This window comes from Microcaecilia unicolor, chromosome 1, assembly GCF_901765095.1.
Source record: "Microcaecilia unicolor chromosome 1, aMicUni1.1, whole genome shotgun sequence".
Classification (NCBI taxonomy): Eukaryota; Metazoa; Chordata; class Amphibia; order Gymnophiona; family Siphonopidae; genus Microcaecilia; species Microcaecilia unicolor.
This window is the reverse complement of record NC_044031.1, coordinates 39406339-39432614: the sequence shown is the minus strand read 5'-3', so window position 1 is coordinate 39432614 and position 26276 is coordinate 39406339. Positions and strand designations below refer to the sequence as shown.

Below are 26276 nucleotides of genomic sequence, written 5' to 3'. Positions count from 1 at the left end.
TACCTAAGTAGTACCTGGGAAGTTGAGGAAAAATAACTGCTCACAGGATTTGAACAGGGTCTCAGTGCAGAGATCTCCACTCTCCACGCTCCTATCCTGAGACTGGGGGATTCCAACACATTCTGACTAGATCTTGCACTTCAGGGTCAATCAGGGCCCAGAGCATTAACACTGAGGGTATTCCGCCAGTGACACTGTAGGTTACTTTCCCTCAGGGGCTTTCCTCTAAAGCACAGCTCTAAAGAACAGAACAGGCACTACGCTGGCCAATTAAGGGAAATGAATGGTAGGGGGGAGATGTCATACAGCAACATAATAAATAACAGACATAAGTCCCCTGTTTTGCCACAATGTTTATTCAAACGTTTGATATACCGCCTGCCAGAACCTGATCGAAGCAGTTTACAAATACATAAAAAGCATTTCTCAGTTTAGGAAAAGAACGCCATTACTTAGGACAGTTAACACAATCACTCAGGAAGGGGTTGATAAGAAGATTAAACAAGGTATAAAGAGAAAGAAAATGATAGAATAAGGGGGCACTACATGTAAATTTAGGCGCGGGCATTTGCACCACGTTTTCATTGGTGCAAATGGATGCACCTAAATGTACGCTCAACCCCTAAACCCTAACTGTAGGCGTGGCTTATAGAATAGCACTTAAGCGTTTTTTTCAGCACTGATTTTTTAGGTGCTGTCTATAGAATTCACCCTATGGAGGTAATGTCATGTACCCTACCTCAACGTAAGCGGCGTCCTCGGGCTGCACAGGGTCCCATTGACACGCACACTTGACTGGCACTGCCCTGAGCCATGTGTGTGTAGTCCTCTCTGGGTTTGTTCAGAGAGCGGTGGTTGCAGGCTCCTTAATTGCTTTGCTGCCATGCACCTGTTTCTGCTCTCTCTCTCTCTGCCTGGCTTCCAGGCTCCTTGATTTCTTTGCTTCCACCCATCTAGGTCTGCTCTTCCTCTGCCTGGCTTCCCTTGCTTCTCTCCTATTGGTCTTCCGGTTCCTCCTTCTCCTGCTCTTGTCCTATGGCTGTGCCCCTTCTCCCTGCTGATGTCAGACGTCAGCACTTTATCAGCTGAGCTCTCCCTAGACTCCTTGCTTCGGCTTCTACTTTGGTAGGTGTTACTTGCTCAGTAGTGTGCTTCTCCTCTACTTTGTTTTTCGTTGCTGGCTCTGCCTGTACCTGGATTACTTTTGTGTCTGCTGCCTGCCTACTGACCTTGCCTGTACCTGGATTACTCTTGTGTCTGCTGCCTGCTTACTGACTCTGCCTGTTTCTGGATTACTCTGGTGTCTGCTGCCTGCCTTCCGACCTTGCCTGTACCTGGATCACTCTCTTGCCTGCTGCCTTTCTGGCCATCACGTTCATCACCCTGCTTCCTGCTCCATCTTGTAAGCCCTGCAGGCTGCCTGCATCTAGGGGCTCAACCTCTGGGGAACGGTGGTCAACACAGGTGAAACCTGAGGTTGTCCGGCCGCCAAGCAGAACCTGGTCCGAGTATCGGGCTCAGCAGCGCTCTACTTGGTACAAGAACTCACAGGTCTGACAGGTAATTCTTTAACTAGGTGCTTCCATTTTGGCACCCTGACGTTGCTTGGTAAGAACCTATTTTATAATGGCATCTGGGCGCTCAGATTCTGTTATCAAATACTAGAGTAACCCAATATAGGTGTGTCTTGCATTTATGCATCCACAGTTATACCAGTGTAACTGGTGGTCACGTAAAAGTGGCAGGGGTGTGCATAACAGACAGTATTCTGTAACTTTCAAAGAGGAACTTTGAAAAAAAGATTGCGCTGGAGGCAAAAACACATAGTAAACATTTTTTTAGGTATATTAAAAGCAAGAAGCCTCAAAAGAATCGGTTGGACCTGTGCCCTCCCTAAATGCAGGCTGGGGTCTGAACCAGAGGTTGCAACCACTAGTCCTTAATTATTGCTATATGTTTTACTTTAAATTCTAAATTCTTGGATTCCAAAATTTCCTAAACTTGTGGACAGAAAGGCTGTTAATGATATTTCTCTTTATTTTTGCCTTTTGTATAAATGCCGATTGCATATTCACGTATTGTGATGATATATGGAAATATATGAATAAAGAAATAATAAAAAAAAGAGAAAAAAGAATCGGTTGGACCGCTAGATGACCGAGGGGTAAATGGGACAATCAGGAAAGACAAAACCATAGCAGAGAAATTAAATTAATTCTTTGCTTCGGTCTTCATCGAGGAAGATTTGGGAGAGATACCGGTGCCAGAAATGGTATTCAAAGCTGACAAGTCGGTGAAACTGAATGAAATCTCTATAAACCTAGAGGATGTAATGGGGCAATTTGACAAGTTGAAGAGCAGCAAATCCCCTGGACCGGATGGTATTCATCCCAGAGTACTGATAGAATTGAAAAATGAATTGGCAGAACTATTGTTAGTAATATGTAATTTATCTTTAAAATCGAGTGTGATACCGGAAGATTGGAGGGTACACTATGTAACACTGATATTTAAAAAAGGTTCCAGAGGGGATCCGGGAAATTATAGACCGGTGAGCCTGACGTTAGAGCCGGGCAAAATGGTGGAGACTATTATAAAGAACAAAATTACAGAGCATATTCAAAAACATGGATTAATGAGACAAAGCCAACATGGATTTAGTGAAGGGAAATCTTGCCTCACCAATGATCTATTACATTTCTTTGAAGGGGTGAACAAACATGTGGATAAAGGCAAGCCGGTTGATATTGTGTATCTGGATTTTCAAAAGGCATTTGACAAAGTACCTCATAAAATACTCCAGAAGAAATTGGGGAGTCATGGGATAGGAAGTAGTGTCCTGTTGTGGATTAAAAACTGGTTAAAGGATAGAAAACAGAGAGTAGGGTTAAATGGTCGGTATTCTCAATGGAGAAGGGTAGATAGTGGGGTTCCTCAGGGGTCTGTGCTGGGACCGCTGCTTTTTAACATATTTATAAATGATCTAGAGATGGGAGTAACTAGTGAGGTAATTAAATTTGCTGATGACACAAAGTTATTCAAAGTTGTTAAATCACGAGAGGATTGTGAAAAATTACAAGAGGACCTTACGAGACTGGGAGACTGGGTGTCTAAATGGCAGATGACGTTTAATGTGAACAAGTGCAAAGTGATGTATGTGGGAAAGAGGAACACGAACCATAGCTAAGTAATGCAAGGTTCCACGTTAGGAGTCACCAACCAAGAAAGGGATCTCGGCGTCGCTGTTGATGATACGTTGAAACCCTCTGTTCAGTGTGCTTCTGTGGCTAAGAAAGCAAATAGAATGCTAGGTATTATTAGGAAAGGAATGGAAAACAAAAGTGAGGATGTTATAATTGCTTTGTGTTTGTACATGGTGTGACCACACCTCGAATATTGTGTTCAATTCTGGTCACCGCATCTCAAAAATATAGTGGAATTAGAAAAGGTACAGAGAAGGGCGATGAAAATGATAAAGGGGATGGGATGACTTCCCCATGAGGAAAGGCTGAAGCATCTAGGGCTCTTCAGCTTTGAGATAAGACGGCTGAGGGGAGATATGATGGAGGTCTTTAAAATAATGAGTGGAGTGGAATGGATAGACATGAATCGTTTGTTTACTCTTTCCAAAAATACTAGGACTAGGGGGCATGCGATGAAGCTACAAAGTAGTAGATTTAATACGAATCGGAGAAAATGTTTTTTCACTCAACATGTAATTAAACTCTGGAATTCGTTGCCAGAGAACGTGGTAAAGGCGGATAGCTTAGCGGGGTTTTAAAAAGGTCTGGACAGCTTTCTAAAGGAAAAATCCATAGACCATTATTAAATTGACTTGGGGAAAATTCACTGCTATTTCTGGGATAAACAGGATAAAATGTATTGAACTTTTTGGGATCTTGCCAGGTATTTGTGACCTGGATTGGCCACTGTTGGAAACAGGATGCTGGACTTGATGGACCTTTGGTCTGTCTCAGTGTGGTAGTAGTACTAATAACTTATGGGTGTATGCATCTTAGTAAAAAGGCACACAGGGTTTTACAAGTAGAAAGGAAAAGATTTTATTATTTGACTCAACATGTGCACCCAGGGCTAATGTTAGACATTCAGGGGCTTAGGCAGAAACTGGGGAGGGGGTCTGAAAGCTGGCCTTCAGCCTATGCCTCCTTCAGCTTCAGACAGACTTGGAGCCCCCTATGGGGCCATTAGGGGGTGATGCCACTCAAGGCTTCTAAAATGACCTCTAATATGTACTACTACGCTCCTTAGCGCCTAATACATTTTAAATACTCTTTCTGCTTTTGAATACTGATACCATAACTTGGGTGCCGAGTCTTCATGGATTTCATTGATGATATCTTATAATTTGCAGGAGCGGTGACCTGTGACCCAGGACAGTTCACGTGCCCAGGCGGCTCATGCATCAGCCGATGGAAGGTGTGTGATGGGGTGTCAGACTGCACTGGAGGCTTTGATGAGGATCCAGCGCAGTGCCTGAGTGCTGTCCCGACACCAAGAGTTACAAGTGTTGAAGGATCCTCCAGAACTATATTACCCACCAGCGGCAGAACTTCAGGTGAGGGTGAAAACATTTCTTGAGTGGGTGGGTGTCTGACCTTAGAGGAGCATTGTGGAAATAGAGAGGGATTTCAGGACGCTGAGCACCCCACATATCTATAACCACAGCTCCTTCATCATTTGTTATGGTGCCTCCTGCTGGTCAGGAGTAGGCAGAGAACAGCTGCAAGCCCCTTCATCTCCCTGCTGTATTCCTTCCCTGAAACACTTTCTAATGGAACATGCAGGCAGTGGCGTTCCTAGGGCGCTGACACCCGGGGCGGATCGCCGATGTGCCCCGCCCCCCCCCCACGGGTGCAGTGCCCCCCCCGGAACAGCGCGACCCCCCCCCCCCCCGGTGAAATAACACCCCGGGTGCATCGCGACCCCCCGGCGAAAGAACCCCCCCCCTGGGTGCATGCCGCTGAGGAGGGGGTGCCACGCGCCTGTCGGCTCTTCGTTTCCATGCTCCCTCTACCCCGGAACAGGAAGTAACCTGTTCCGGGACAGAGGAGCATGAAAATGAAGAGCCGACAGGCGCGCGGCACCCCCCCCCCCCAGCGGCGTGCACCAGGGGCGGACCGCCCCCACCGCCCCCCCCCCCTTGGTACGCCACTGCATGCAGGGACTGCTAGAGCTGTCTATTTCATTTCTCTGCTCCCCTCTTCCCTTCAGCACTTAAAGGACTCTTGTAGTTGCTATTTCCAGGGCTGGCTTAACTAGTAGGCAAACTTGTGGGCGGCAAAGAGCAGTTGTAATAAAAACAAAACAGTAGGTCCTGACACCACACAAATTCAGAGCTATCTGCATGTACATGTACCTGTGGGGAGGGTGAGCAGTTTTCTAATAGCCAATTTACCTGGTTAAATGGCTTTTGGAAATTTCTCTCATTATTTTTTTTTTGTTACATTTGTACCCCACGCTTTCCCACTCATGGCAGGCTCAATGCGGCTTACATGGGGCAATGCAGGGTTAAGTGACTTGCCCAGAGTCACAAGGAGCTGCCTGTGCCTGAAGTGGGAATCAAACTCAGTTCCTCAGGACCAAAGTCCACCACCCTAACCACTAGGCTACTCCTCCACTGTTGCTACTATTGGAGATTCTACATGGAATGTTACTATTCCACTAGCAACATTCCATGTAGAAGTCAGCCCTTGCAGATCACCAATGTGGCTGAGCAGGCTTCTGTTTCTGTGAGTCTGACGTCTTGCACGTACGTGCAGGACGTCAGACTCACAGAAGCAGAAGCCTGCGCAGCCTTCTACATGGAATGTTGCTAGTGGAATAGCAACATTCCATGTAGAATCTCCAATAGTAGCAACATTCCATGTAGAATCTCCAATAGTATCTATTTTATTACATTTGTACCCCGCGCTTTCCCACTCATGGCAGGCTCAATGTGGCAATGGAGGGTTAAGTGACTTGCCCAGAGTCACAAGGAGCTGCCTGTGCCTGAAGTGGGAATCAAACTCAGTTCCTCAGTTCCCCAGGACCAAAGCTCACCACCCTAACCACTAGGCCACTCCTCCACTTATGGTTATACAATATCAGTTTAATTGTCAAATTCTCTGCAGTGGGAGAACTTAAGGCCTTGAAGTTAATTGAAGGGGATTCAAAGCTGATGGTTGGCCTAGGGCACCTAAAACTCCTGTACAAGCCCTTCTTATTTCTGTACTTGCTGCTGACCTCTGCTAAAGGTGATACCCCCACCTTTTTCTTTGCTGCTAATAAGACATGTCTCAGCTCTGGCTCTTCTTGGTATTTTTGTCCCCCCCCCCCCCCCCTCCAGTCTCTCCCTGCAGTCGCTATGAGTTTCACTGTCGGAGTGGGGAATGTACGCCACGTGGATGGGTTTGTGATTATGAGGCAGATTGTGTGGATGGGAGTGATGAAATGAACTGTAACCGTACCTGTGGTCTCAATGAATACAAGTGCTCGCTGACGGGGGAGTGCATCCACTATACCCAGCTGTGTGACGGGATCCCGCACTGCAGGGACCAATCCGATGAAAGCACGGACAACTGTGGTAAGTGATCAGCCGGAGGAGATGAAATTTAATGTGGACAAATGCAAAGTGATGCACATTGGGAAGAATAATCCAAACCGTAGTTACCTGATGCTAGGGGTCCACCTTAGGAGTCGGCACCCAAGAAAAAGATCTAGGTGTCATTGAAGACAATAAGCTGAAATCTTCTGCCCAGTGTGCAGTGGCACTAAGAAAGCACACAGGATGCTAGGAATTATTAGTAGAGAGATGTGGTAGCCGTGTTAGTCCAATTCTAAAGCCAGTCAATAGAAATAGAATAAAATAAAACATAGAAAAGAAAATAAGATGATACCTTTTTTATTGGGCTAACTTAATACATTTTTGATTAGCTTTCGAAGGTAGCCCTTCTTCGTCAGATCAGAAATAAGCAAATTATGATAAGTAAGCATATATAAGTGAAACATCAAAGTATTTCAGTGACAGTCTGAAAGGATGAGGGAGGGGTGGGCTAGGTGAGAAACAGCCCTCAGCCCTCTTTGTTTCTCACCTAGCCCACCTCTCCCTCATCCTTTCAGACTGTCACTGAAATACTTTGATGTTTCTCTTATATATGCTGGTCATTTCGGGCACCTTTTTGTGCCTTGGTCATAAGAAAAAACAGGACCAGGTAAAGGCATCCAAGTGTTCGTCAGGGATGCCCTTTTTTTCCATTATGGGTCGAGGACGCCCATGTGTTAGGCACGCCCAAGTCCCACCTTCGCTATGCCTGAGACACGCCTCCGTGAACTTTGGTCGTCCCTGCGATGGAAAGCAGTTGGGGACTCCCAAAATCGGCTTTCAATTATACCGATTTGGGCGACCCTGTGAGAAGGATGCCCATCTTCTGATTTGTGTCGAAAGATGGGCGTCCTTCTCTTTCGAAAATGAGCCTGATAGTGATGCAGGATATGGGGGAGAGATATAAAGTGATGCTGGATATGGAGGAGAGTTATAGAGCGATGCTAGATGGGTGGGGGGGTTGAAATATAGAGTGATGCTGGATATGGGGTAGAGATGGAGAATGATGCTGGATGGGGGAGATATATAGAGTGATGCTGGATGGGGGAGAGATATAGAGTGATGCTAGATGGGGTGAGAGATATAGACTGATGCTGGGTAATAAGAGAGATAGACAGAGTGATGATGGATGGGGGAAGAGAGACAGAGAGAGATGGGGTGATGCTAGATGGGGAAGAGAGATAGATAGAGATAGGTGGATGAGAAGAGAGATAGGTGGGATGATGCTGGATTAGGTGGTGGAAGAGAAACAGTGTGATGCTGCATGGGAGGAAGAGAGACAAAGAGAGCATGATGCTGGAAAGGAGAAAAAGAATAAGAGAGAAACAGAGTGGAAATGCTGCTTGGCAGTCAGGTGGGGGACAGAGAGAGACTGAGAGGAGATGTTATATGGCAAAGGGAGAGAGGGAAGAGTTAATGAAAGAATGTGGAATAAGAGAAAGGGATATGGATAGGCCTGGATGAGGGGAAGACATGGGAAGCTGTAGGGAGATTCAGTGAAAAAAGGGAACTTAAAGATTGGATAGTAAGAATGAATGAAATCTAAATGCATAGAGGCAGAAAAATAGAAGAAATGAAATGATGAGTGTCAGAGATGGATGTAGTGGATGAACTGAAGAAGACAGCGAAAAAAGAAAAATGGAGAGAAAACCCTGGCAAGAGAGTTAACAGAAGATAGAAGAAAGCAGAAACTAGAGATTAGGACCAACATGGTTAGAAAAATTAAATGGCCAGACAAGAAAGGTAGAAAAAGAATTTTATTTTAAATTCAGGATAAAGTAGTTTAGTAGCCATGCTAGTCCACTCTAAAAGTTAATAAAAATAAAACATATCTGTTCAAAGTTTACTCTTTGTAAAAATTAAAATTCAATAAAGATTTAAAATTAAAAAAATAAAATAAAAATAAAACAAAAAATGGAAAATGGAAAATTACGTGATACATTTTTTTGTTCCAACTTAATACATTTTTTGACCAACTTTTAGAGGTGAAAACCACCTAACCATGAAAGTATTATACTACCCTGATCTGAGGTAAGAGGTTTTGTTCTTTGAAAGCTAATTAAAAAAATGTATTTAGTCCAATAAAAATATATTGCCTTATTTTCTTTTTTTTTTGTATTTGTATTTGTTAATTTCTAATAGAGTGATTGGACTATGTCAGTTTTTGAAATTTGCAGCTATAATCTTTGTTTTGCATGCGTCATGGTTTCTACTTCTTTGGTGTTGCAATGTGTGCAGAGTCTGTCTTCTTGGGGGGTTCAGATTAATTTTTGTCTACATATGTCTATTTTTAGGTTATGGTTGCTTATTTTGTATTTGCTGAGGTTCTGAGTGCTCTGTGTGGGTGAAAGAGGCCTGATATTTTGTAAAGCACTGGACTGCTATGTAGGATCAATCTGTACTAATACAGCTTGTTTAGTTTTTCCAGTAGGTATATTGATGTTGTGGTGCCCTCTACAATATTTACGGTGCTGCCTTTTCCTAGGTAGGCCCTTATCGTGTGATTCCTGGAAGTTAGTGCTATTATGGTATGCTAGAGTTGCTCTATAGGTGCTGAGTGATGTTTGTAGGGTTTTGTATTACTTCATAGTGTAGCTGGTTCTGGATTTTGGATTTGTATTTAGTTCATACCTCATAGTAGTAGTTGAATGTGAGTTACATTCAGGTGCAACAGGTATTTTCCTGTCTCTGGAGGCTTACAGTCTGAAGTTTGCACTGGCGGTAATGGAGAGTTAAGTGACTTGCCCAAGCTCTCAAGGAACGGCAGTGGGATTTGAACCCTGGCTTCCCTGGTTCTCAGCCCACTGCCACTTCTCTAACCATTAGATACAGCTAATACAGATAATACCTATTCCAAATATGTTTTGTTACTCTACAGTAAACTAAAGACCAGCAGATCTAAAGCCTGATGGCCATTTGGCAACTTACCAAAAAATTTGATAGGCAAATCATTTTATGGTTGCCAGTAACCACAGGATTTCTGTTCCAGTTCTGCTCCCCCTGATGTCAAAACCTGGCTACGTCTCCAGCTTTGCACCCTCAGCACTGGACCCCTGTGTGGCTGTACTATGAGAAAAGGCTTACTTGGTGATTGCACGGTCAGCGCAGATGGGTTTCTGAGGTGTTGCACTATAAACTCTAGGCCCCAGCAGCATTGTATAGTAGTGGACTTTGGCGAGATCACTTTCTTAGTCATTTTCTTGTGTTGAAACACAATCCCTTTTCTGTCACCATTCAGTGTGTTCTCTCTGTCTTGTTTCATCGTTCTCTAAGGCTGAAGTGCTGTCAGTTTCTTGGTGTTCCTTTTCTCTGGCATTGAGTTCTGATCACTTTCCCTATTTACCATGTTCCTCTAGGCTCCGCACAGATTCCACCATGCCCCGGTCATTTCATCTGCAGTAACCGGGTGTGCGTGAACATCTCACAGGTCTGCAACAGTGTTCCCGACTGTCCGCAGGGCGAGGACGAGATGGCATGTGGTAAGAATCTTTGGTAATGAGTAAATGAAGCTCCTGTGGAGGGCGAGGGATGAGAGATCATTCCCAGAGTGAAGACTCTCCAGTCTCCTGCATGACAAAGACCTGGTTAATCCAATTTGTTAACCCGAACAAGGGAGCATTGGTAGCAAGGTAGACACATTTGTAGGAAAAAGAAATATATATAATGGCTTTACAGAATATACTGAGCCATACATTTTTGAGTTGATATTCAAAGAAATGTAACCAGATAGAAACGTCTCCTGGCTGATTAAATCACCTGCTCAGAGCTAATTGGCTAATTAACAGCGGCACTTAACCCGGCTATTTTGGGGGTCTTCCCGAGGCAGAGTCAGCACTTAACCAGCTAGGGTAAGCTCATAAATAGGACCGCATAACAGTCAGTTCTGGTTATGTGTCGAATATCCCACTCAACTGGCTATACGTTAGCTGGCTTTGCAAACCTAGATGTTCAATGCTGGTGCCTGGATATGGTCCGACATTGAATTTCTGGATTTGGCGGTCAGCAAAACACTGATCACCGCCAGCTCAATATCGGGCCCTTTATTTAAAAACATATAGTGAAGGGGTTCTCAAGCTTTTCAAGGGAAGGGCCACCTAGGACATTTCAAATTGCCTAATGGGCCAATGGGGGATGGGGGAGGAGGGTCCCTCTTAGTTTGTTGAGTTTTCCACTGTCATCTTTGGCTGGTGGAGCCTGGGATTCCTACCAACTTTGCTGCTTCTGATGCTGTTGCACATGAAACAAATTTAAAATATCTTTCATGGGCTGGATTCAGCTGCAGGCAAGAACAGTAGAGCAGGTGGTATTTACTTCTCATCCTCGGGGGCTGCCAATGGATTAGGTTTTCAGGATATCCCTGATGATTATGCACAGAATAAATATATTATTGATTCTACCCCCTAAACACTTTTCTCATACCTAAAACATTAGTTCAAATAATAAATTATGGTTTAGGATGAAAATCACCACACCAGTAGTGCACTAAAAATTGACTAAAATATAAGAACAAAAAATGTACTTATCTTAAATCAATGCGCTATTGGGGTTCTCCATTATTCTTCCCGTTGCAATGCACCAAAGTGTCCACACTGTGGAATCCTCTGCTGATGAATTGGAATTATAAAAAGTTCTTCAAGAAATCCACCTTGATGCCAAATGATCTCACAGTCCTCATTATTCAAAGCGCACAAAAAATTCCTCAAAAATTCCAAACAATCTATAATCCAATTCATACCAGAGCGCTCTGGAAAATCCCAACAGTTGATCTGTGGAAGGCAACTCCATCCAATGATCTTCCCAAAAACAATTTATCTTCTTCTTTTAATAGTACTATGAGTTTGTTCTTCTCACTCAAAATAATCACCAATTCCTTACACACAAAGAGGGGCATAGTCGAATGGGGCGCCCAAGTTTTCCTGGGGGCGTCCTCACAGGACGGCTCCATGAAGGGGCGGGGAAACCCGTATTATCGAAATAAGATGGGTGGCCATCTTTTGTTTCAATAATACATGGTTGTCCTTAGAGATGGTCATCCCCGGTTGGATCCTCCAGTTAAAACCATTCCATTCCTACCCGATTCAAGCTACTGATGACTTCTTTTTGATGCACTTCTTTTTGAGCACCATTATATCACCATTTAACTTTATTATTTGAACTACTGTTTTAGATTTGAGAAAAATGATTAGGGGGTAGAATCAAGAATATATTTATTCTTTGGAAATTGAATTTGTTGCTATGTATCATTAGATAAGCCCATTTATTGATAGCATATGTTGTATGCATGAGAGGTTTGCATGTCTACTACCTCCACTGTATACAGATCTCTCTCAGCCTAGTAGCACTTTAGAAATGTTAAGTAGTAGTAGTAGCTGTCTCAGCTACGTTACTTGTTCAGAGCGCAGTCCTGTTTATAGAGCAGTAAGCAGTGAAAAGCTCTAGTGTAGGTATGACCAGGCCGAAACCTTTTGCTTGGAACTCATACCTCCTTCCAGCTTAGGCAAAGATGTAATGCCATTATGTGAAGTAGGCTGACTCGTACGTCAGCCTACTGCTCTACCCGCTAGATTACTCCAAGGAGGTTTAATAGACAGGAGGCGATGTCATGTGACAAGGTTGAAGCCTTAGCTGTCATCTTGATACACTCAAACCAGAGCAAACTACTGGTCCACGGCAAGCCACACATAGGCAGTCCTTATTTCTAATAAGCGTTTGTTATTGTTTTGGTTGACTCAATATGGCAGCAAGCTCTGCCCACTGGCTTCAGGCCAGTTAACGGGCCAAGCATGTTCCCGCCAACTCCTGTCAATTAAACCTCCACGGATTACCCTTAATGAGGTTTTTGTGGTTCTATGTTTGCAGACAGTGAGACGGGCACCACAGTGCCCCCAGAGGATAGAAACCAGACACTCATCCCCTGCGCAGAGTACTCCTGTGCGGACAGCAAGTGTATCACCTTCAAACAGGTGAGAGGTCAATGATTTTATTTATTCATTTATACTCTACCTATCTTATATCTTAAGCGGATGCAGGGGATGTCTCTTCTCCTTTCTTCATTGCCTTGATCTTATACTCTTATCTCTTTATTTACTCCTCTTTCCTTTCCTTATTCTTTCTTTTTTTCCATTAGGACCTCATTTACTAATTTGTGTTACTGTGCTAAAATAAACTTCCATAGAAAGGATTTACTGCACATTTAATAAAGATGCTCGTGGAGCCTATTTACCAACTATGGGGGCAACTCTGTAAAGGTTGTGAAAAGTTAGGCACCGAGATGCAATGAGCCAAGCACTCTTTCTTATAATGGCATCTGGGTACCAGATTCTTTTACAGAATACTAGCGTAAGTCAGCCTTTACAGGCCAAGATTTACGTACGCCCACTTATGCCTTGTCAATAACAAGTGTAAATGCATGCACTTAATGTGTTACCATAGTCAGTAACATAAAGTATTCTGGTGTACTGGGTGTACTCAAGAAAAAGATCTGGGTGTCTTTGTAAATAATACGCTGAAATTCTTTGCTCAGACAAAAAAGCAAACAGGATGCTAGGAATTATTAGGAAAGGGATGGTGAATAAGACCGAAAAAAAACTATAATGCCTCTATATGGTGAGTCCGCATCTTGAGTATTGAGTTCAGTTCTGGTTGCCGTATCTCAAAAATGATACATCGGAATTAAAAAAAATTTCAAAGAGCGACCAGAATGATAAAGGGGATGGATCTCCTCTTGTATGAGGAAAGGCTAAAGAGGTTAAGGCTCTTCAGCTTGGAAAAGAGACGGCTGAGAGGAGATATGATTGTGGTCTACAGAATCCTGAGTGGTGGAGAACTTTTTTACGCTTTCCAAAAGTACAAAGACTAGGGGACACTCGAGGAAGTTACATGGAAATACTTTTAAAACAAATAGGAGGAAATATTTTTTCACTTAACGAATAGTTAAGCTCTGGAACTCTTTGCCGGAGGATGTAGTAACAGCGTTTAATGTATCTGGGTTTTAAAAAGGTTTGGACAAATTCCTGGAGGAAAAGTCCATTGTCTGCTATCGAGACAGACATGGGAAGCAACTTTTTGCCTTGGGATTTGTAGTATGGAGTGTTGCCACGATTTGGGTTTCTGCCAGGTACTTGTGACCTGGCTCGGCCACTGTTTGGAAAACATACTCTTATGTTCTTATGTAAGTTATGTGCGTAAATGGGGGTTCTGCCCATGCCCCCTATATGAGCCTCCCCATGTGCACACCCCTTGCATTTTACTAAGCTGCGGTAAAAGGTGCCCTGTGCTAGTGGTGGCGGCCGTGTTTCCCATGCGTGGAGGCCCTTTTTACCGCAGTGGGTAAAAAGGCCGAAAAAAGAAATGACCATGCGGTAAGATAACATAAGTATCTGAGGACCTGAAGGCGACGAAACAGTGCGACAAGGCGGTGGCAGTAGCTAGAAGATTGCTAGGCTGTATAGAGAGAGGAGTGACCAGCAGAAGAAAGGAGGTTTTAATGCCCATGTATAAGACGTTGGTGAGGCCCCACCTGGAGTATTGTGTTCAGTTTTGGAGGCCGTATCTTGCGAAGGATGTTAAAAAAATGGAAGCGGTGCAAAGAAAAGCTACGAGGATAGTATGGGATTTGCGTTCCAAGACATATGAAGAGAGACTTGCTGACCTGAACATGTATACCCTGGAGGAAAGGAGGAACAGGGGTGATATGATACAGACGTTCAAATATTTGAAAGGTATTAATCTGCAAAAAAATCTTTTCCGGAGATGGGAAGGCAGTAGAACGAGAGGACATGAAATGAGATTGAAGGGGGGCAGACTCAGGAAAGATGTCAGGACGTATTTTTTCACAGAGAAGGTGGTGGACGCTTGGAATGCCCTTCCGCGGGAGGTGGTGGAGATGAAAACGGTAACGGAATTCAAACATGCGTGGGATAGGCATAAAGGAATCCTGTGCAGAAGGAATGGATCCTCAGAAGCTTAGCTGAAATTGGGTGGCGGAGTAGGTGGGGGGAAGAGGGGGTGGTGGTTGGGAGGCAAGGATAGGGGAGGGCAGACTTATACGGTCTGTACCAGAGCCGGTGATGGGAGGCGGGACTGGTGGTTGGGAGGCGAGAAATACTGCTGGGCAGACTTATATGGTCTGTGCCCTGAAAAGGACAGGTACAAATTCAAGGTAAGGTATACACATATGAGTTTGTCATGGGCAGACTGGATGGACCATGCAGGTCTTTATCTGCCGTCATCTACTATGTTACTATGTTACTATGATAGTACTTACTGCATGGCCATGCGGAAGGGGGAGCACTTATTGCCACCCATTGAGGTGGTCGTAAGGGCTCCTATGCTAACCCAGCGGTAATGGGGCAGCGCACAGCGCTGCTTGATTACCATAGGTAATTGCTGCGATAAAAAATAGGGACCTATCTTCCCTAGCATCGGAAATGGGGGTGGAACTACCGCAGGCGCCCACATTGGTCCGGCGGTAGTTCCGGATTGCTTCGCAGTAAGCTCGTGATAGGCTTACCACTGCTTAGTAAAAGGGCCCCTGAGTTCTGTGCTAGAATTAGCAGGGCTTTTTTGAGGGGGTACTTGGGGGTACTGAGTACCGGCACCTTTTTCATTGTCTGCTAAAATTGACTCATGATCCCCAAGTTATAGTAAAAGAGCTCAGGCTCTACACACCAATTCTGCCTTTTCATAGATTCTGTGACTGGTTGTAGGGGGCCTGGCTATTGTGGGGTGGGTCCATCAGTGATCACCCCACCCCTGAAGGGTGGTCTGGCATTTGAGTACCGGCACCTTTTTTGATAGAAAACATGCACTGAGAATTATAGATTACCGCCGACCGTCCAACTAGCACTTAACTGTCACTTTAGGTGGCTTGTTATAGAATGAGAGGGTATGGGCTTAACTAGAATTAAGACACATTAATAAATGAGGCCCTTCAATTATGAGTCCTCTGGGGTACCTGCATGTAACTCACCTTGAATTCACATTTGCAAAAAGGAGTGCAATCAAATCTAAATCTAAATCTTACTTCTCTTTTCTCTTACTTTACTCCTTTCTTCTTTTACATTACTACACTTTCTCTCATCTTCTTCCTTTTTATCTTTTTCCTGTTTCCTCACTCTTCTCTCATTTATTTAATTATGTCTCCTTCATCTGACCTTAATCCTTTTTCCATTCTCATGCTTTATTCCTCTTCTCATAGTTACATCTCTCTTTTTCCCTTATTCTTCTTTCTTATGTTTCCCTTCCCTTTATCTTCCTTCTCTTTCTTTGATAGAAACATAAAATACATAGAACATGACAGCAGATAAGGGCCAAATGGCCCATCCAGTCTGCCCAACCTCAGTAACCACTAACTCTTCCTTTCCTAAGGGATTCCACATACCTGTTCCACGCTTTCTTAAATTCTAACACAGTCCTCATTTCCATGACCTCCACCGGGAGACCATTCCACACATCCACCACCCTTTTGGCGAAGGAGTATTTTCTTAGATTCCTCCTAAGTCTATTTCCTCTTAACTTCACTGTATGCCCCCTCATTCCAGAGTTTTCCTTCATTTGTACAAGGCTTGCTTCCTGTGTATTGATGCCACTGAGGTATTTAAACATCTCTATCATATCCCCTCTCTCTCTCTCGCCTCTCTTCCAGCGTATACATGTTGAGGTCCCTAAGCCTGTCCCTATATGTTTTATGACAGAGAGCACTTACTAATTTTGTAGCCGCCCTCTGGACTGACTCCATCCTGTTTATATCTTTCCATAGGTGTGGTCTCCAGAATTGCACACAGTACTCAAAATGGGGCCTCACCAGAGGCTTATACAAGGGCACTATCGCCTTTTTCCTGCTGGTCATCCCTCTCCTTATGCATCTTTCTGGCTTTGACCATTGCCTTTTCTACCTGTTTGGCCACCTTAAGGTCATCAGACACAATCACCCCCAAGTCCCATTCTTCTTTCGTGCACAGAAGCACTTTACCCCCTATACTGTACTGTTCTCTTGGATTCTTGTACCCCAAGTGTATGACCCTGCATTTCTTAGCATTAAATCTTAGTTGCCAGTTATTGGACCATTCTTCAAGCTTCGCTAGATCCTTCTTCATACCATCCACACCCTCTGGGGTGTCCACTCTATTACAGAGTTTGGTATCACCCGCAAAGAGACAAACCTTACCAGACAGTCCTTCAGCAATATCACTCACGAAGACCGAACCCTGTAGTACACCACTGATATCAGCCCTTTCCTCAGAGCAAGCTCCATTTACCACTACCCTCTGTCTTCTTCCACTTTAACCCAGTCAGTCACTTTAGGTCCCATACCGAGGGCACTCAGTTTATTTATCAGTCGCCTGTGTGGGACTGTGTCAAAGGCTTTGCTAAAATCCAAGTACACCACATTTAGCGTCCCTCCCTCGTCCAATCTGCCTTTAGTTAAGCCATGTTGCCTTGGGTCCTGCAGTCCATTTGATTCAAGAAACCTCATGATCCTCTGCTTTAGAAGCGTTTCCATTAGTTTACTCACCACCAAGGTCAGACTGATAGGTCTGCAATACCCAACCTCCTCCTTACTTCTGCTCTTGTGCAGAGGGACCACACTGCCCTTCTCCAATCCTCTGGGATCACTCCAGACTCTAAGGAAGCATTGAAGAGGTCAGACAGCAGTGCAAGAGAACATCGACGAGTTCCTTGAATACCCTCAGATGTATCCCATCAGGTCCCATCGCTTTGTCTACTTTTAGTTTAGCCAGCTCCTCCTGAACAGAGTCTTCTGAAAATCGATCCCGGTCTACCATCCATCCATCCCCATTAGCATTTGTTTTCTGTGGTCCTACCCCTGGCCAGGGCCGCCGAGAGCCAGAGCCGGGCCCGGGACAAGGCCGCCCCCGGGGCCCCCCTACCCAAGGTCAAGGTTGTCGTCGTCGTCGCCGGGCCCCCCACCCGAGGTCGCTGGCCCCCCCCAACCCGCTACCGGGCCGGGCCCTGAACTAACCTTAAACGCCTCCTTTCACCACCTTCGCAGCAAGCAGCAGCAGGGCAGACCTCTCCTTCCTTCCGTGCTCCGCCCTCGCGGATGTTACGTCAGGCGAGGGCGGGACACAGAAGGAAGGAGTGGCCTGCCCTGCTGCTGCTTGCTGCAAAGGTGGTGAAAGGAGGCGTTTAAGGTTAGTTCTGGGAGTGACGGAGGGCGGGCGGGCCGGACTGCGGTGGCGCCGGGCCCCCTCTGGAGGCCCGGGCCCGGGGACTTTTGTCCCCCCTGTCCCCCCCTCTCGGCGGCCCTGCCCCTGGCCTTTCATCCATGAACACAGAACAGAAATAATTGTGAAGCAATTCAGCTGTATCCTTATCAGCTTCTACATATTCCTCCCCCTCAGCTTTGAGTCTCACAATGCTATTATGGCACTTATATATCTGAAAAATGCCTTGTCCCCCAATTTTACCGTATCGGCTATCCTTTCTTCCATTTGCCTCTTTGCATTTCTGACAGCTTTTCCAGCTTCTCTTAGCTTTTCTAGGTATTTTTTCCTGTCCTCTTTTTTTTTCTGAGCTTCTTGTAATGTATGAAGACTTCTGTGTTCAAGAACCAGAGTGGCCTTCTTTTTCTCTTACTGTTATGTAGTTTTCCTAACATAAAAGTTAGCCTTTAAAATAGCTCCTTTCAGTTTCACCCACTGCTATTCTACTTCCTTCAGCTGTTTCCATCCAGCTAACTCTTTCCTTGAGAAATTCCCACATCTCTGCAAAATTAGTTCTTTTGAATCTAGGACCTTGAATCTCAAATAAGCCCTCTCCTCCTCTGTCTTAATGTTGAACCACACCATTCGGTGATCACTAGATGCCAAATGATCTCCCATCGTAACATCAGAAACATTCTCCCTGTTTGTGAGCACAAGGTCTAGGATAGCTCCATCCTGCATCAGTTCCGTTACTTACTGCCAAAATAATTCTTCCTCTACAGTATCCAAGATCTCTTTGCTTCTAGACAACCGCGCAGCAGGGACTCCCCAGTCGACATGATCTATATCCTTCCCTTATTTTACCTTTCTCATTTTTCCTTTTCCTTGCTTACCTTATTTCTTTTTTGTCTCACCGTACACCTGCTTTCTCATAGGTAAGAGTCAAGGATTTCATACTTTATCTGAGCTGGCCTTTTGTTGTTGATGTTTGGTTTTTAGTTCCTCATTCTCGTTCTCTTTAATTCTTGCCCTAACTTTATTCGTGGTGACACCCCTTTCCCCTGCTCCAGATACTATGCACACTTTACCCCACAGAGAGGGGTAAGCAACTTTACCTATTGAAATCTCTTTGAAAGTTGTTTCTTTAATAGTCTTTATTTCATTTTCCTTTAATTTGGTTCCTTTAATCTTTTATTCTTTTTTAATTCTTCTGCTTTTTCTCTTCTTTCTCCCTTCTCTTCCTCTCTCTTTTCCTTCTTCCTTTTGTGAGAATGTCTCCCACACCATCCCTCTCTATTTTCCTACCTTCTCTGTCTAGCTCTTCTCTGCAGCTCCTTGTGACTCTAGGCAGGTCTATAAAATACTGAGTGGAGTGGAACGGGTAGACATGAATCACTTGTTTACTCTTTTTCCAAAAATACTAGGACTAGGGGACAATAAAGCTACTAAGTAGTACATTTAAAACAAACTGGAGAAAATATTTCTTCACTCAATGTGTAATTAAACTATGTAATTCATTGCTAGAGAATGTGGTAAAAGCAGTTAGCTTAGCAGAGTTTTAAAAAGGTTTGGATAATATACATTTCTTATAAGAAAAGTCCATAAGCCACTGCTTTGATTATAAGGTCAGAAAGGCGGTATATCAAATCCCATCCCCTTTCTCTTTTTTTCTCTGTGGGGATGCCTCTCATACCTCACTCTATGTTCTCTTACGTGATATGTCTCTGATTACTTCTTCTCGTGGTCATGGTCGTGATCATGGATTTGATATATCACCTTTCTGTAGTACAATCAAAGTGGTTTACACATATGCAGGTATTTTCTCTGTCACTAATGGGCTCACAATCAAAGTTTTTTGTACCTGGGGCAATGGAGGGTTAAGTGGCTTGCCCAGGGTCTCAAGAAGCTGCAGTGGAAATTGAACCCTTCCACAGGATCTGAGCCTGCTCCACTGTTCTCCCTTTTTTTTGGAGATGTCTCCTATTCCTCCTCTTTCTCTTCTTGCTGCAGGTGTGTAATGGGATAGCAGATTGTGGGGATGGAGAAGAGGCAATGGGCTGGATCCCCTCTGATGAAAAGGACTGTGGACTTTGGAGCCCCTGGGGTCCCTGGAGTACCTGCAGCCGGACATGTGGAACAGGCATCCAGCTGCGTAGACGAACTTGCGCCAGTCCCTCGGGTGATGTTTTGAGACATTGCCGGGGAGAGGAGATACAGGCACAACAGTGCTTCTCCGTGACTTGCCCAGGTGAGGCCCAGGCACACCTACAGAAGAGGACACATTGAGAGGCATAATCGAAAGGGGCGCCCAAGGTTTGCTAAGGCGAAGGGGCGGGGAAGCCCGTATTATCGAAACAAGATGGGCGTCCATCTTTCGTTTCGATAATACGGTCGGGGACGGCCAAATCACGAAATTTAGGTCGACCTTATTTTTAAGACAGAAGAACTATCAAATAAGCTTAACCATAACCATACCTATTCTTTGCACAGATATTATATGTGGGCTAGTACATATAATAATGTGCAAATCATGCTTTACTTCATAGACGTATTTGTGATTTGCACATTTTTAGGCATCCAAGTAAACCAAATGCTAGCTCAAGAATGCACACCCCTAACTGACACCCTAAAAACTGAGATATTACATAAAGAGACCCAGACACTAACACCACAAGAGACAGGACATTACTCAGAAAGAAGGAGGTACTGTCACCGTGAGAGATAAGATATTACACAGAATAAAACAGATACCATCATTCCATGAGACAGGATGTTACACAAAGAAATCTAGGCACTGATATCTCAAGAGATGGGAAATTATATAGAGAGAACCGGATACTGACACATGGGACATTGTATAGAGAAAAGGGAATTACTAATGTATATGCAGGCTCCTTGGAGACAGCAATTATTGTGGTGGATCCAGGTGGAGTGACAGAGTTAATCTATATAAATAAAATCACTCCTCAGAGTTCTGAAGCTCACTCCATCTGTGGCAGTGAAGCCCTGAACTCCTGTCCTCCTGGTAGGCTAGGCTACTATTGGGACTACTCACCCTCAGTACTCAGCCATGCCCATCTGCTCCCTATAAAACTCATCCTCAACGTTCTATTGGCTTCTGACGTCACTGAAGCCAAGGTTTGTATGTTCGAAGCTCTGAAGCCTCGAAAAACACAGTCTCTGGGCCCCGCCCTCGCGTCAAACGTTATGATGTTGAGGGCGGAGGCGGAGCAATTCACCGCCCTCGCGTCAAACGTTATGACATTGAGGGCGGAGGCGGAGCAATTCACCAACATCGACGACGGGGGGCGGGGGGCCACAGGAAAGCCTTGCTAGCGCCCGTTTCATTGGCTCCAGAAACGGGCCTTTTTTTACTAGTATTATATATTAGTCAGGAGCACCTCTCTTTGCTTGCCCCTTCATGCCCCCTCACTGAATGCTTCTCTTTTTTCCCTTTAGTGGATGGATCCTGGACTGCCTGGACCACTTGGTCGAACTGCTCCCAGGACTGCTCAGGCGTGGTGATCCGACGCAGGGAGTGCACTCCTCCACAGAACGGAGGCAGGTATTGTTCTGCCCTGCCTGGCTCCTCTTCCAGCACCATGGAGATTGGTAAGTGCTCTGGTCATTTTCTCCCCCTCATGTTGGGGTGATTAGATATCTGATATAGATATGGTAATGCAGGGTGTATCTGTAGATTTTTACTGGATTCACACTGTGTGTTGTGTGTTTGTTCTATGCACAGAGTCTTGCCACGTGGAAGGCTGTCCCAGTCCCACGGCCTGTCCTCGTGACCTGGTAGCTGGAGACTGTGCTCCGTGCCCTGTGACATGTGCTGATATTGCTAATAAGGGGAGCTGTGAGAAGGACAGGCCCTGCAGTCCTGGTAAGGATTGGTGCTTTCTATTACTTCCTTTTGCAGGTCATCTCCCACATTCCCACTGAGGAGCCAGGAACTCATGCTGAGTAGCCTTTCCTTCCATTGGCAGCAGGAGATCGTGCATGCTGGGTGATGTTACTTCTGGGCCAAGCAGGGACGATTCCATGAGTTCTGACCTGTGATCTTTGCTTTCTTAGGCTGCTGGTGTCCCAAAGGCTTGGTGCTGGATAGTGACCATCATTGTGTGAAGCCAGAGGAATGCCCCTGCCAAGTGGAAGGTGTTACCTACTGGCCGGGGCAACTAGTGAAAGTGAACTGCCAGATCTGTAAGTGCCAGGGAGGTCTAATGAAGCAGTGCCGTCGCAACCCAGAGTGCACAGGTGGGTCCAGAATTCAAGCAACAGAGAGGCCAGACCAGGTCTGAGCTGAGAGGAAACTGTATGGGAATAAGTCAATACTGAATATCTGGGTTTGTGCAGCCAGCTGTCCCTTATCGATTAAGTGTGATATTCAGCACTTAACAGCCTAAGAGAAACCAGATAATATAACATAACATATAAGGTCTTATATACTGTGTTGCACCAGAAGGCTCGGAACAATTTACAACAGAACAAAGATACAAGTAATAAAGAAGAAAAAAAATACAATAATCTAGAAGAAAATAAAAATACAATAACATACATTAAAAAAAAAAAAACAATTCTAACATAAACACATTTTATGCATATCACCTAGTAAAAAGCTAGCATTTAAGTAATTTCCGGAATCGCAAATAGATAAAGACAGCAGTGGCGTACCAAGGAGGGAGCGGTGGGGGCGGTCCGCCCCAGGTGCACGCTGCTGGGGGGGTGTCGCGCACCTGTCCGCTACGTTCGTTCTGTGCTCCCTCTGCCCCGTAACAGGTTACTTCCTGTTCCAGGGCAGAGGGAGCATGGAAACGAACGAAGTGGACAGGTGCGTGGCACCCCCCTCCCCAGCGGCGTGCACCCGGGGGGGGGGGTTCTTTCGCTGGGGGGGGGGGGGGGGGGGGGGGGCGCTGCACCTGGGGGGCGGGGCGCATTGGCGATCCTCCCCGGGTGTCAGCCCCCCTAGGAACGCCACTGAAAGACAGAACTGTGTTTTATGTGGTCCAATTTGTCTGGTTAAGTTAGGCAGTTAAGTAATGAATAACGGCACTTAACCGCATACGTGCGAAATCTGCCTGCAGACCACCCATAAAATAGCCAGCTTCATGTTGGCGGTGTCACTGAATATCAGCAGGTAGCCCTGCACAAGCAATATTACTGGCCAGCAGCATCTCCTACCCAGTTAAATCACTTTGAATATTGACCCTCAAATGATTTTATTGTACCTGAATTCTAATAATCCTGTAACCTGCCTTAAGCATTCTTTGGGAAGTTGAGCAAATATATTAGAGAGGAAGAAAATGACACACTGAGAACTTGTAACAGCATACGTAAACTGGACCAAGTGGTCCTGATCTTTCTTCTGTGTTTCTGTTGGATCTTGGATGATTACATGTTCTAGGATCTTAGAGAAAAAGGGGAGTGGTGTGATAGGGCTATACCGTATGAGGATGTAAAGAAGGATTTGTAAGAAATGAAGTGAGCAGAGAAATAAATAAAATTAAGACTAAGAAATGGTGCTAGAAGAAACAGTTAAGAAGGGAAGGAAGGCTCAGGGGCTGATGCTCAGAACTCCCACGGTAAAGCCAACAGCACAGAACCCATGCTGCAGGGACAGTGCAGAGAACTAGTTCGCCAATGCTCAAGGGAAATGTTATTCAAATTATGTGCTCGCTGTAAAAGCGAAAGCAAGGGGGGAACGTGTTTGGTGTACGTGCAGAAGAGTTTTGAGGTAAGCACATCTCTTGTGTGCATGCACCAGTCAAACATGAAAGTGAAACACACATTGGTGCCGTTCTTCTGTGCCTTTAAATATAAGCTTTTCAACATTTTTTAACCTGGAAGGCTTATATTTAAGCGCAGAAAGCAGGTGCCAAATTGTGTGCTTTCACTTTTGGGTTTGCTCGAACTCACACACATTTTTTACTCAGTACCAGTGCTTACAGGCTTGCACAGGCTTTCTTCTGGCAGATTTTAAACTGAAAATCAAAAGAAATCCTTTCTTCAAACCCCTCAACGCCAGCTCAGGCTGGCAGTAGGTTTCCAGCAGAAAGAGCAGGGTTTACTTGTGTGCTGTTCTCTGAGCATTGGGAGGGCATAGCAAAAATCGGTATAATCGAAAGCCGATTTTGGCCAGCGCCAACTGCTTTCCGTCGCGGAGCCGGCCAACCTTCAAGGGGGCGTGTCGGTAGGGTAGCGAAGGCGGGACGGGGGCGTGGTACGAGATGGCCGGCTTCGCCCGATAATGGAAAAAAGAAAGCCGGCCTTGATGAGCATTTCGCCCAGTGGCCACCAACCCCCTCCCACCCAAAAAAAAAAAATATTTTTTTGCCAGCCTGAAATGTCATACCCAACTCCCTGACAGCAGTATGCAGGTCCCTGGAGCAGATTTTTGTGGGTGCAGTGCACTTCAGGCAGGTGGACCCAGGCCCACCCCCCCTACTGGTTACACATGTGGTGGTAAATGTTAAGCCCTCCAAAACCCCCCAAAACCCACTGTACCCACATGTAGGTGCCCCCCTTCATCCCTAAGGGCTATGGTAGTGGTGTAGAGTTGTGGGGAGTGGGTTTTAGGGGGGAATTTGGGGGGCTCAGCACCCAAGGTAAGGGAGCTATGCACCTGGGAGCTATTTTTGAAGTCCAGTGCCCGGTTGGTGTCCTGGCATGTCAGGGGGACCAGTGCACTATAAATGCTGGCTCCTCCCACGACCAAATGCCTTGGATTTGGCCGGGTTTGAGATCGCCGGCATTAGTTTCCATTATTGGCGAAAACCGATGCCGGCCATCTCAAACCCAGCCATCTCTGACATTTGGCTGGCCTGAACCGTATTATCGAAACGAAATATGGCCCTCCATTTTTTTCGATAATACGGTTCGGGACTGCTGTTTGCGGTGCCGGCCAAATAGATGGCCGGCCATCTATTTGGCCAGCGCCGTTTGATTATGCCCCTCCATATGGCCTAGCCACTCTGCCCATCCATGCCATATACTCTCCCTATCACTATGTACTTGTCTCAAGCTCTCTTGAATTTAGATAATGTTTTCATCTCCACCACTTCCACTGGGGGACTATTCCACGAATTCACCACCTTTCCATGAAGAAGTATTTCCTCAGGTTACTTCTGAGTCTATCCCCTTTCACCTTCATCCTATGCTCTCTCATTCCAGAGCTTCCTTTCAATTGAAAGAGACTCGCCTCCTGTGCATTGTTTAAATGTCTCTATCATATCTCCCTCTCCTGCCTTTCTTCCAAGATATTGAGATCGTCTGTCCTGATATACTTTATGATGAAGACTACTGACCATTTTAGTAGCCGCCCTCTGGACCGACTCCATCCTGTTTATATCTTTTTGAAGGTGCGGTCTCCAGAATTGTAGTCAATATTCTAAATGAAGTCTCACCAGAGTCCTATACAGAGGCATTATCACCTCCTTTTTCCTACTGGTCATTCCTCTCCATATGCACCCAAGCATCCTTTTAGCTTTCGCCTTTTCTAGAATGAGTTGTGAGGGAGTAGGAATGATGGAGGGAGATGAACAGTGGATGGAAAGGAATAAGTAGAAGGAGGAAGTGGGAATGATGGAGGTAGAACAGAGTACTGGAATGAATAGTGGAAGGTTGTGAGAAAGATGGAGGGAGGTGAAACAGTAGAGTAAATGAAATGAGCAGAGAGAGGATTGGGAATGATGAAGGGAGGTGAAAAAGCGGAGGGAATGGAATGAGTAGATAAAGGGAGTGGGAATGATGGAGGGAGGTGGAACAGTGGAGGAAATGGAATGAGTAGATGGAGGAAGCATAAATGAGGTAGAACAGCTGAGAGAATGAAATGAGTAGAGGGAGGGAGTCAGAATAATGGAGGGAGGTGGAACAGTAGGAAGTAGAGTGTACCTCATGCCTTGTAGTCTATTGGAGGTGTGTCTAGTCAGGCATTCACTCGTGTAGGTTATTGTTGATGTATATCATTATCTTTTACCTGTGTTCTCCTCTTCTCCCTAGTGCACTGTGGCTGGTCCATGTGGTCTGCATGGGGGGAGTGCCTTGGGCCCTGTGGAGTTCAGAGTATCCAGTGGTCTTTCCGCAGCCCCAACAATCCAAGCAAGCTTGGCAATGGAAAGCAGTGCCGGGGAATTTATCGCAAGGCACGCAGGTAAAGAGTACTGAGGAATCTACTACGAGGTTCATGAGCAAAGGGTACTAATAAATCAACTTTAAGGCTTGTAGGTAAAGAGTGCAGAAGAATCTTCCATAAGATTCATATGAAAATTGCTGAGGGATCCACCAGAAGGTTCACAGGTAAAATGTGCAGGGGCCGTCTATTACAAGGCTTTCATGTGGCGTGACAGAATCTACTGAAAGGCTTACATGTAATAATGCTGAGGGCTTTATTGCAAGGTTGCCAGGTAAAAGGTGACAGGGGATCTACCAACAGAGTGGCAGGTAAAGAGTGCTGCAGGATCTACCACATGGCTTGTGGGTATGGCAGTGCATCTGCATTGTATCTT

General features: G+C 45.2%; 1 protein-coding gene across 1 annotated transcript in view; it reads left to right on the top strand.

The window, feature by feature from the left end:
• The window catches only part of LOC115465678 (SCO-spondin-like), a 537587-nt gene that overhangs the window by 162771 nt on the left and 348540 nt on the right, over positions 1-26276 (top strand). The window contains exons 29-37 of the mRNA XM_030196374.1: positions 4373-4561; positions 6347-6583; positions 9958-10080; positions 12461-12564; positions 19780-20017; positions 21229-21381; positions 21515-21655; positions 21847-22029; positions 25771-25921. Of these exons, the coding sequence (XP_030052234.1) occupies positions 4373-4561; positions 6347-6583; positions 9958-10080; positions 12461-12564; positions 19780-20017; positions 21229-21381; positions 21515-21655; positions 21847-22029; positions 25771-25921 (1519 nt within the window). The remainder of the gene's footprint in view (positions 1-4372; positions 4562-6346; positions 6584-9957; positions 10081-12460; positions 12565-19779; positions 20018-21228; positions 21382-21514; positions 21656-21846; positions 22030-25770; positions 25922-26276) is intronic.